Source organism: Malania oleifera, chromosome 3 (assembly GCF_029873635.1).
Source record: "Malania oleifera isolate guangnan ecotype guangnan chromosome 3, ASM2987363v1, whole genome shotgun sequence".
Taxonomy (NCBI): domain Eukaryota; kingdom Viridiplantae; phylum Streptophyta; class Magnoliopsida; order Santalales; family Ximeniaceae; genus Malania; species Malania oleifera.
The window spans coordinates 124,917,632-124,928,761 of record NC_080419.1 but is presented as its reverse complement, the minus strand read 5'-3'; the positions used below and the strand labels follow the sequence as shown (position 1 = coordinate 124,928,761).

At 33.8% G+C, this 11,130-nt stretch overlaps 1 protein-coding gene across 2 annotated transcripts in view; it reads left to right on the top strand.

The window, feature by feature from the left end:
• The first annotated feature begins 6,028 nt into the window (after window positions 1–6,028).
• Window positions 6,029–11,130, top strand: part of LOC131150973 (uncharacterized) — a 29,463-nt gene continuing 24,361 nt past the window's right edge. The window contains exons 1-4 of one of the 2 annotated variants that reach the window (XM_058102099.1): window positions 6,029–6,169; window positions 7,041–7,213; window positions 8,098–8,196; window positions 8,285–8,436. In XM_058102099.1, the coding sequence (XP_057958082.1) occupies window positions 6,052–6,169; window positions 7,041–7,213; window positions 8,098–8,196; window positions 8,285–8,436 (542 nt within the window). In that variant the 5' untranslated portion in view covers window positions 6,029–6,051. The remainder of the gene's footprint in view (window positions 6,170–7,040; window positions 7,214–8,097; window positions 8,197–8,284; window positions 8,437–11,130) is intronic. The other variant, XM_058102100.1, reaches the window with a different exon arrangement.

Genomic DNA, 11,130 nt, shown 5'->3' with positions numbered 1-11,130 from the left:
CTATAGTCTGACTAGTACCACCTGGTCTATTAATCCACTAGTGGCCACTCCAATATCCAGCCAACTATCTCGATACCCACACTAAAAATCATATATGTGGTTGCACTATATCCAATATATATGAAGAAACGGAACCGCACTTAACGTTGAGCTTTTTAAGGCTCTCTTATAACAGTGAGCTTTTTAAGGCTTTGGTATAATGGTGAGCTTTTGAAGGCTCTAATAGTAACAAGCTGCAGTTTCAAATATCATATATACAATTTACGTTAAAACGAATTAACTTGTTTCACATTCACAGATCACCTGTATAGTTCTAGTATTTACACAAACTCATTTAATCGTATTGTGGTATAAACTGGCACACACCCTCTCGGTTTAACCCTTTTTATGTATATAGCTTGGTATATAACTGGCACCAGTCTTCCACATTTCTCACATAGTAAAATGGAACTTCAGTTCCTATAGTTCATATAAGTATTAAAACAGATTTACATATTCCATTTCATATCATATGTCACACTCGTTTGATCAAAAATCCGCTATATAGTATATAACTCGATAAATATAATTTAAATGGAAAATAAATGATTTAGGCATCCCCTACGTTAAGATTAATGCAAATAAAAAAGTTTTGAAAAGTTTGGAGATCATACGCCAAAACCCTCATTTTTACCAAAATCGTAAAACTGACATTTATACCAGGTGAAACTTCGCAAATAAGCAGTCATTTCATACATATAAACATAAGTTAACTTTTTAGCGGTTTAGTTTTATAAAAAGATTGATGTAAACAAATCCTCTAACCTAAATCCTGAAAACAGAAATATGAATGGATCGGTCCAAAACAACAACCCATGATCCCCGAAACCTAAAAACCAAAGAACATTACTTCACTATAATCTTGACTACTACATAACTATCGAATAGAAAACGAAATCAGATCCTTACCTCAATTTTATGGAAGAACCCCAAAAATTTTTGAAACGATGATTTGATCTGCTATAACGAAAGAGATTCTCCTTCTGATCCACGTAGGAACCTTCGATCGTAGAAACCGATGACGAACGACGAAGGATCGTAGAGAGAGAGAGAGAGAGAGAGAGAGAGAGAGAGAGAGAGAGAGAGAGAGAGAGAGAGAGAACTCGCTGGTTCAAGAGAGAGAGAGTTTTTGGGTTTTCTTCACCCTTAAGCAACCAAAAATGATTTTTATAGAGACTTTGACCGAGTCAAATTCATCGACAAAGCGGTGCCTTAGTCGATAAACCAACCATTTAGTTCATGAATGAAGCTCTACCTTTGTCGATAAACCCCATCCGAATATTTTTTTTCTTGGTTCGCTTGGCATTTCTTCATCGACGACGTTCTGAATTTCGGCTACGAAGAACTGAAGGGACTTCGTTGATGAACATACTGCCTTCGTCGATGAACCCTACTATAATTCCCTTTTTACCCTTTTCTTATTTATTTTCTTTAGTTACGAGTTCGAGTCTCTACAATATAGCTTATACTTATGTTGCTTAACATAAACTATTTTTTTAAACATTCTATTTGTAATACTTCTAATATTTATAGGTATGTCTACGGTTTTTGTAAAGCTAGATATACCTCTCTTCCCAAATCCATCCCATGCTCATTCTTTGCCCATTCTTTTATTTAAAAAAAAATATAATTTCACCCCTCACCTTACAATTTTATAAATTCTATTTTTTTCCCAAAAATTTTCCTATAAATAGGAAGTTCTCAGCCTTCATTTTTCATACAAAATTTCCAAATGAAGAGAAAGATTAATGAGTAAAAGAATTAGTAATGAAAGGAGAATTTTTGTTATAATTAAAATTCTTGTACCACCCTAGGAAATGATATGCTTTGGAATGTAAAAAATAATAATAAAAAATAAAATAAAATAAATAATAATTAATTATAAAAATTAAAATTAAAATTTTAAAAATAAATTAAATAATTAAATGTAATAATATTTTAATATAATATAATATTTTATATATATATATATATATATATATATATATATAAAAGTATATATCTTGTTAACATTCTCAGGAAGTTTCAAAACTTCCTGGGAAAGCAAGTTACAGAGAGGTCGCCCCTAAGCAGCTCTCTCTCGTCTCTCCCTCGTCTCCTTTCCCACTCTCCTCAATTTCTTCTCCAATATTTGGCTGATCGGAAATCTAAAGATACCATTGGGTTCCTACCTTTGCCACCCACATTCCTACTGGAGCGGATTTGTCGTGGGAGCGGCGTAGGCATATCTCCTGGGGTAAGGCCAATTTTCACACTTACCTCAATTTTTTTTTAAATCTTAAGCCCAATTAATAAACGGAAATTGTCAGGAGATTCATGGGGAGATTCTTTATAATCTAATTGGAGCGAGTTTTTGAGTTGGAACTCTGGGGCACCAATCCTAAATCGGGGGTAAGTTTAACAATTTAGGCTTTTATATGTTATTTAGGGTATTCAAAACCTAGGAGAATTTTAGGAATAATTACTCAAAGAATTGTGATGAATAATGTGATAAAGTTTGAATTTTAGGGTTTCAGGGGTTTTAAATGCTGTGGGGCGTAGGTCGGGATTTTATCGGACTTTTTAGGAATCAGGTAAGGGGGATTAAATTAAGTTAGGATTTTATTAAACGTGAATTTATTAAATTGTTATATATTTATTTATTTAAAAATTTAAAGGTTATTTTGAAAACCAACCGTTTGAAATGAATTTTACAAACTTATGATGTATGGTATAATATTTTTGAATAAAATGAATGATAGAAAGTTTGTTTGTTTATATGGTTATGGTTATGTTTAAATGTGGAAATCGTGTGGCAGATGATTTAATTGGTATGAATTATTGTATATCTAGATTTGGGATTTTGAAATATTGAATTATTTGTGAAATTCTAAATTGTTTGAGAAATACTAGAAATGCTTGCAAAAAAACTATAACTATTTATGAAATGCAGGAGTTTGAAATCACGGCCAAAGGCTAAGATTATTATTTGACAGGTGAGGGTCGAGTTTTAATTGACGGCTATATGCTAAGTTGTATTTTGTGGTCGGGGGCCAAGTTTTTGGAATAACAAGAAATATATATGAATTGATATTTTATATGGTGATTTTTATTATCTAAATTGCATTATATGCTTTAGGAATCTTGGGGACCAGTGTATTGTGAGTGCGGTACCGTTGCTAGTTAGACCATGTGCACCCACACTATCTGGATAGAAGTGTAGGGGGTCCAACTGACTGCCTGTGTGAGGTTGAAGTAAGGGCGTCAAACTTGTAACTTTGCTGTGGATGCTTGCAGATGTATTTGCAGAGGATGTTGTTTCTTTGACTTTGTTTCGGCTGATCACCTAGGCTTAGTCCGTCCTTCAGGCCGCATAACCCGTGCCATGGGGAAAGTAAATGGCGTGTTTGTCAGAAGAAGTGTCTTATATGTATATTTGTTAATTTATGTGAACACGAATAATTAATAAGATAACTTCGAGAGCTTACTGAGAAAGGTGAGTGTCGTAATAGCAGTAATGATATTAGAGCAGAGGGAAACTACTTGTATAGGTGGGTAATCTTTCCTATCCTCTACTAATTGTGTGTGTGAGTGTAAAATAAGAATGATTTCATAAATGTGTTTATCTACTTAGTGAATTGGTTATTTTTTGTACACTAAATGCATGTTGGCCACACACTGACATTAACTTAGCATTTCCCTTACTGAGCTGTGCCTCACTCTACTTTACAAACTATTTTTTTAGGAAATTTCGGGAAACGTTCTTAGCAAGTTAGAGGGGCTGAGACGGTAGTATAGTTTTTTGTATGTGGTGAGTGTAATTTGAATTGGTTTTTGTATAAGTATAGTACATTGATTTGTAATAAGGATTTTGGAACCTTTTTGTATATAAAGGTAGTATAGAACTTTGGTAATGAAATTTTGGAGATTGTATCTTTTATTTTTGCTGCATATTATATGATGACTTGGGTATCAGGTACACAAACGTCACTAAAGTAGCACCCCGGGCCCCACGTGGCGGGTCGCGACGTTACAATTCTCACTCGCACACTTTTTCTGATACCATTTTTAGAGATATTCGTTGTGATCGTATCACAAGGTTAAGTAAGAGGTAAGTAAATTTGATTATGTTAGATTTTTATTAAAATTTAGGCTTGAATTTATTTGTAAGTAAATTTTGATTATGTTTGTTATTTTTCATAAAATTTACGTGAGTTTATTTTTACGTATATTTAATTATACCATTTTTATCTTTAATTTATTCTTACGTTATATATTTCATGAAAATATGAGAAAAAATGAGATTTTTATAAATTATATAATAAGATGTTTTCAAAACCTCTTATGGTTCAGACGATACATAAATTACGAATGCTCAGTACCGTAACTTAAAGTTTAAATGGATCAGAGTGCACCTACACTATTTATAAAGTGGTTTTATACGATAGTGAATTTCTCCTGAATGCACACCAGGATTGTACCAGAATTTAATAGGGAAAATTTCACTTAATGGTGATTTACGTTGATTTAGTTTGACCGACTAGCCATCTAAATCTAGTATTTGAACCGCACAACCCAATCATAGAGGTAAACATGACTTACGACTAACATAAACATGACTTACGGCTAACAGGCTTAAGGGTGATTTTTTTTTTACAGTATATGTATATATATATATATATATATATATATATATATATTTAATTACGTGTACAAAACTATTGATAATTTGAATAAAAAATATATGTTTATGTGAACAGAGCCATTTTTGTGCCTAAATGATGATCTAAAGGAAACGTGTAAGGAAATGTATATATGTATATAATTAAATATTATAGTTACAGTTTTAAAGTAAAAAATTTAATTTAACAATTACAGTATATGGTTATAAAATTTTATTATTGTAGTTGATGACAAAAGTTTTATGTAAAAGTTTTTAAATTTACATTTATGTTAAAAGCAGTTTTGAAGTTATAATTTTAAATGTTATTTTATGAAATTATAATATTATGAAAATTCATTTTGACCACACACTAATAATAATTTTATTATTACTTATTGAGCGTCGTTTCACTCAAATCGTTATTTTACATTTAAGATAATTTTAAAGAGTATACCAAAATTTTGGCATATAAAGTGCATGAACGAGAGCAAAAAGAGTAGAGTAAAATAAAAATTTAGTATAATACAATTTAAAATATGTCTGTATATTTTAAAATTTTAGAAATTTGCATTTTAATAGTTGAGACATATATTTGTAAATAAAGTTAATTAGTATTCTAGTAATAAAAATAATCTAAATTTATTTGGGTTCACTGAAAATTTTATATAGAAGAACCCACTCGATTCAGGTCCTTATAGATATAGTGCAACAAGTTAAATAAACTCATTTGATAAAATGATCAAGAATAAATGAATTTTGCTCACAAGATAAATGAATCATGCTCATAAGATAGGTGAGTGATGCTTATAAAATATACAAGCTCTACTCACAAGATTAACGAGCCTCACTCTTAAAGCAAATGACATATGCTCATATAAGACAAATGAATCATGCTTATAAGATAAATAAGTCCTATTGAGTTCATAATATATTTTATGGATTAGATTTTTTATTATATTCAAATTTTAAAATTTAAATTATAATAAAATGACCAAGTAAATTTAGAATAAATTAATGCACATATAATAAAATTTATAAAAATTATCTTTTGGTTATTTTAGTAACTTACACCTTAATATATTAAATTAACTTTCATAGACTAATCTCTAATTATATATAAAAATTTAATTAAAATAAAAATAAAAAATCATGTGAATTTATAACATATTTAATATATACGCACCTTAAATTTATAAAAAAATGTTTTTAGCTGTGCTGTCAATACTTTAACATTCAAAATTCAATTTTATGGGTCAAATAAATATTTATGTAGTTAATTAAAATATAAAAATAAAATGAATACATGAATTTAAATTATAAATATCTAAAAATTATATATATATTTTAAAATTTTAGGGGTGGTTTTTACAATGTTGATTTGTTTGTTCCTCTTCTCCTCAATCTCGCTTCGTGGCAGATCTCTCTCTCTCTCTCTGGTTATAGCTGATCAAGACCCTTCTCTCTTCTCTTCCTGGGCGACGCTACCAGGTACTTCTTCTTCTTATTCTTCTTCTTCTTTTTCTTCTTCTTCTTCATCATCATCCTTTTCCTCATCACGAATCTTCCTTTTGGCATCTCTTCGTCTTCACAAGAAGGAAGTTTGCCCCGATCTGTTTTTTTTTTTTCGGCTACCGAATATAGCTTAATTTGCCCGTTGCCGGGAAATGATCTACTGCTTGGACGTGTGGAAGTTGAAATTTCATGCTTACTTGTGAATTGATGTCATCTCTGTTGCACTTGCTAGTTGGAAATTTACGACTCTATTAACATTTCAAGAGTACGATTATGGATTTCTTCTTCTTTTTCTTTGTTTTACAGTTCACTTGTAAACTAAGAAGGGGGCGTTTTGTTTGAACTAAATAGGTTTTTAGATGAGACTGGTTTACTAAATGGGCTTTCTGTTAAGATGTGGGTTGTGTTTGTGTGGACATCTGAAGAAGGTCTGAGTTTTCTGTAATTATTATTATTTTATTCTGGGGAAGGCTGAAACATAGTTTGGAATTTTATTTTTTGGTTTAACTTTTCCGTGTTTATATAAGTTCCTTCAATTCGCAAGTTGAATTGTTGTTTATTTGTTCTGTCATTCATTTACTATTAATGTGCTATAGTTGGAACAAGTTGTGTATGCTGGAATTGAGGTGATGGTCCTCTTGTACAGTTTGAAGCTTGCTTTTACAATTTGCGACGGATGTGGTGGCTATTTGAAATTGGTCTCGTTATGCATCGAAAACCATTTTGAGATTAATTGGCTCTAATTTGTGATGCTTTTTTGTACATATAGATCATATATGTCATCCATGTTGTTTTTGTTCTGTGAACCTGGTCTTATAGTGTACTGTCCTGTTCTATCTTATTACAGAAATGTATAATAATGTAGGAGCCCAGCCTGGGGGCCTGAGACCACCGGCAAACCCACAGACAAGTCCATTTGGGAATGCATTCTATGGAGCTGGTTCTGGTCTTATTCGAGGTGGACTTGGTGCATATGGAGAGAAAATTTTAGGGTCGAGCTCAGAGTATGTGCAAAGCAATGTAAGTGGCAGGTGAAGGCTTAAAATTCATGTATTTTTGGGTATGTGAATGGGTGTGTGTACATATGTACAAGTTATGAATGATATCTGTCACAGCACAGTGATTTATTAGTTGGATCCAATTTTATGACAGATCATCTATTTTTATGGTAGGAGATTCCATGCCATTGAGCGACCTTGTGTATTGCACTCAGAGCTCTTTAGTTCTTGATCTTTTAGAGTGATGAACCCACTTTTCGTTTGTTTTATTCATCTTTTTTTCTGGGAGAGGAAAACAGGCCAAATAGTTGGGAGAGAAGCTCTGTTGTACTTTGTAGTGCTGAGTGAAGGATTGTCCATTTCAAATGATAACTTTAGGAAATGCAGAAATTTGGGGAGTATGTATTATTTCTAATCATTTAAGAAATAAAGGTGACTTTGTCTTTAAATGTCATGTAATCTAAATCTCAAGGGACAATTAAACCACTAGCAGTGAATGTATTCAGAAGCTTAATTATGCATTCTGATGTGTATTTCTATTGGCATACAAAATTTGCATTCCAACCAAAAAAAGTTACAAAATTTTCTACAATAGAAGTGGGACTTCTTCAGTGTGTAGAACTTTTTCAGGATTGAAGCTCCAACAAACATGGGTTTGATGAATGGGTTGGACTTCCATCCCTGCGTATATTTGGGTCATTACTTTCCAATTGGTGTGCTATAAGCGGGTACTATAGCCTGATAAAATGAGTTTTATGCCTTTATCTTGTAGCTAATAATATAATATTATTTCTAAATTTTGCTGTCCTCAGGTCATTTTTGAGCGAGTTTGGATGAAGTTGTCATATTTTCTCAATTTATTACTTTAGGGCCTTATTAATCCATAATTTTTTCCCTTGATGGCAGATAAGTAGGTACTTCTCGGATCCTCAATACTATTTCCAAGTGAATGATCAATACGTGCGAAACAAATTGAAAGTTGTTCTATTTCCGTTCCTCCACAGGGTAGGTTTCAACCTGTTTATGTTTTCTTTTAATTGGCACATTCTTTCTTATCTGCTAATCACCTCTTTCTTATTTTCCTTCTGCCCAGGGGCATTGGACAAGGATAACTGAGCCAGTGGGTGGCAGATTGTCCTACAAACCCCCAATTTATGACATTAATGCTCCGGATTTGTACATCCCATTCATGGCCTTTGGCACTTACGTGGTTCTTGCTGGCTTATCGTTGGGTCTTCATGGGAAGTAAGAATTCAGAACATCAAGTTTTTGTATATTTCTTTACAATAATGTTGTTTTTCACTTTGGATGAGGTGGAAGCACAGATAATCATAACTGTTTTACTTTTTTCTATTACCAATTAAGGATGTTTTGTGCTTTTTTTTTTTTTTTTTTTTTGTGTTTTTATTTTGAGTGGAGTGGGGGTAGGGAAGCGAGAGGTGGGGGTGGAGGTGCTGTTAGCTTTTAAATGAAATTGTCTATTCAACTTGGCAGAATGGGCTAGGTTAATCGGTTAGGTTCCTAACTTAGTAGAACAGTGTTTATGGGTCAGAACATTTCACTAATTCGTGGAGGAGCAGAACAATATTCATGGATCAGAACACTTTCCCTAATCTATGGGGGATCAAAACACTTTTCAGGGATCAAAAAACTTTTCATGGATCATTTAAGTGAAAGGGGAATTGAAAAAGGTTTCAGTTGGCTAATCTTTCTGAAAGTACTCTGCCGAATAGATGCCCCCTTCCCCCCGCTGTGGCGACATTTAATATTTGGCTCTATTTTTTATTTCAAGGCTGTGGGTGGTGTTAGAGGGATGGTGTGGTGACATTAGGAAAGTTAAATAATGGAGTGGCAGCAATAATCATGGAACTTGTTTTGCATTATGAAGTGGAATGTCAGCTTTTGAAGCAGTTGAAAGTTCTCTATCAAATCCTGTTGTTTCTTTATCTTTGCAAAATGATTCTTCCTGTACTGGATTTCTTCCATGATTTTGAGGAAAGTTGATTCTGCCTGTAACTGTTTTTTTGTACTTGGGTGACTCTAACTCCCTCTCGAGGTCCTTACTAGTATATTTCTTCGTTGCGTATCCAAAAAAAAGAGAAGGAATTAATGAGGGGTAGTAGTGTTGCTTAGAGAGGTTATTTGTAGTAATTCTTAGCTATTTGGGGCTGCAAAGTTTGATAGAGAAAATGATACAAATCATCTTGTTAGGTGCACGACTTTGATGAGGTCCAAAAGGGATGGAGGACTGGGTCTTGGTAATTTAGTGTCCAAAAACATTTCTTTGGCGGGGAAGTGGTTGTGGCACTTTCCCTTTAGAACCTAACTCTCTTTGGCTTAAGGTAATCCGCACTCCACAGTAAATTTGAACTCCTTCAAAATGGGTGGAATGCTATAGTTGGGTACGGTCATGGGTCCAACTCTGGTGATGTATTGTCTGCTTTGGTCTATTGGTCTCACTGGTTTGTCCTATAAAAGGCGCCTCACTTAGTTGGAACTCAAACCCTTCTTATAAGCCCAAGATCTCCATAGTTCACATTTGATGTGAGATTGTGACAGATTCTCCCATCCAATTTCTGACGCCCTTGTCAGCGTGATTTTCCTAGTACACATCTGATGTGAGACCATGAGATAGGCTCTCTCGTCCAATCTTTGACGTCCTCGTCAAAGTGGCTTACACCTCTATGTCGGATCCGCTCACATGATCGTACGCTAAGGGCGGATCCACTCGCATAATAGTAGCCCTAGGGTGGCGCTGATACCAAATGTAATGGTCTTGGACCCAACTCCGATGAGGTATTGTCCGTTTTGGCTCACTGGTCTCACGGGTTTGTCCTATAAAAGGTGCCTTAATTAGTTGGAACATAGACCCTCCTTATAAGTTCAAGATCTCCCTAGTACACATCCGATATGAGAACATGAGACACCTTAATTAGTTGGAACCTAAACCCTCCTTTTAAGTTCAAGATCTACCTAGTACACATCCGATATGGGACCATGACATTGGGGCTAGTGTTATCTATTCGAGTCCTTGGAAATTTGTGTCCCAGATTTATTGATATTTTTCCCCTCATGGTTAAGGTTGATAATGGGGGGAGAATTTGTTTCTGGGAGGATCATTGGATTGGGGAGGCTCCTTTAGCTACCATGTATCCTTGCCACTTTCGTTTATTGCCTCTTTGATACCGCTGTTTTTGCTTTCTTCTTGTTGCTAGAGTGTGAGCATTCTCGGGATTTTCATTCTATCACAAATATTAATGAGAGACCAATGAGCCTAACCTTTTGATTAGTTTTCTTCATTTGTTTCAGATCCATTTGGTGAGTGACAATAGAGTTTGGGGTTTAGACGCCTCTGGGTATTTTTCTTGTAAGTCTTTCTTTTCGCATTCTCATATACCTAGTGCTACTCCTTTTGCTCCCTTCTCTATAATTTGGAAAGTTAAGTGCCTGTTTATTATTCATGCAGTTGCCTGTTTTCTGTTTTTGTTGCCTTGAGATTTTTAAAACGATGAAAGAAATGTGTTTAGTCCCATTTTTTATGCTCAAAAAGAAAAATGTGTTGCTGCAACGTGCTGTAATTTTGAAAACCTCAAATTGTGGTTTTTGTCGTTTTTCCCAACTCGTTGCCTCTCATATTTTTCATTTTTTCTTGTTTAAAAAATTGCAGGCCAGCATATCAGCGACCACCCCATTTTCGGCATGGACTCCATCTCTTGTCAACAGACAGCAAAAGCTTTGCTGTCCACACTCGTTTCCTTATTTCAGCCCACAATTATTTCCTTATTTCTCCATTCATTATTCTATACAGTAAGCATTCATTATTTGACAGATTATAGTTTACATGTATAGGGCTAGAATCATGCGGGAACTTATTTGCTTTCCATGTATAGCATTCTTGTAAAGTCTATATATATAATATACTGAACTCAAGGCCAGACA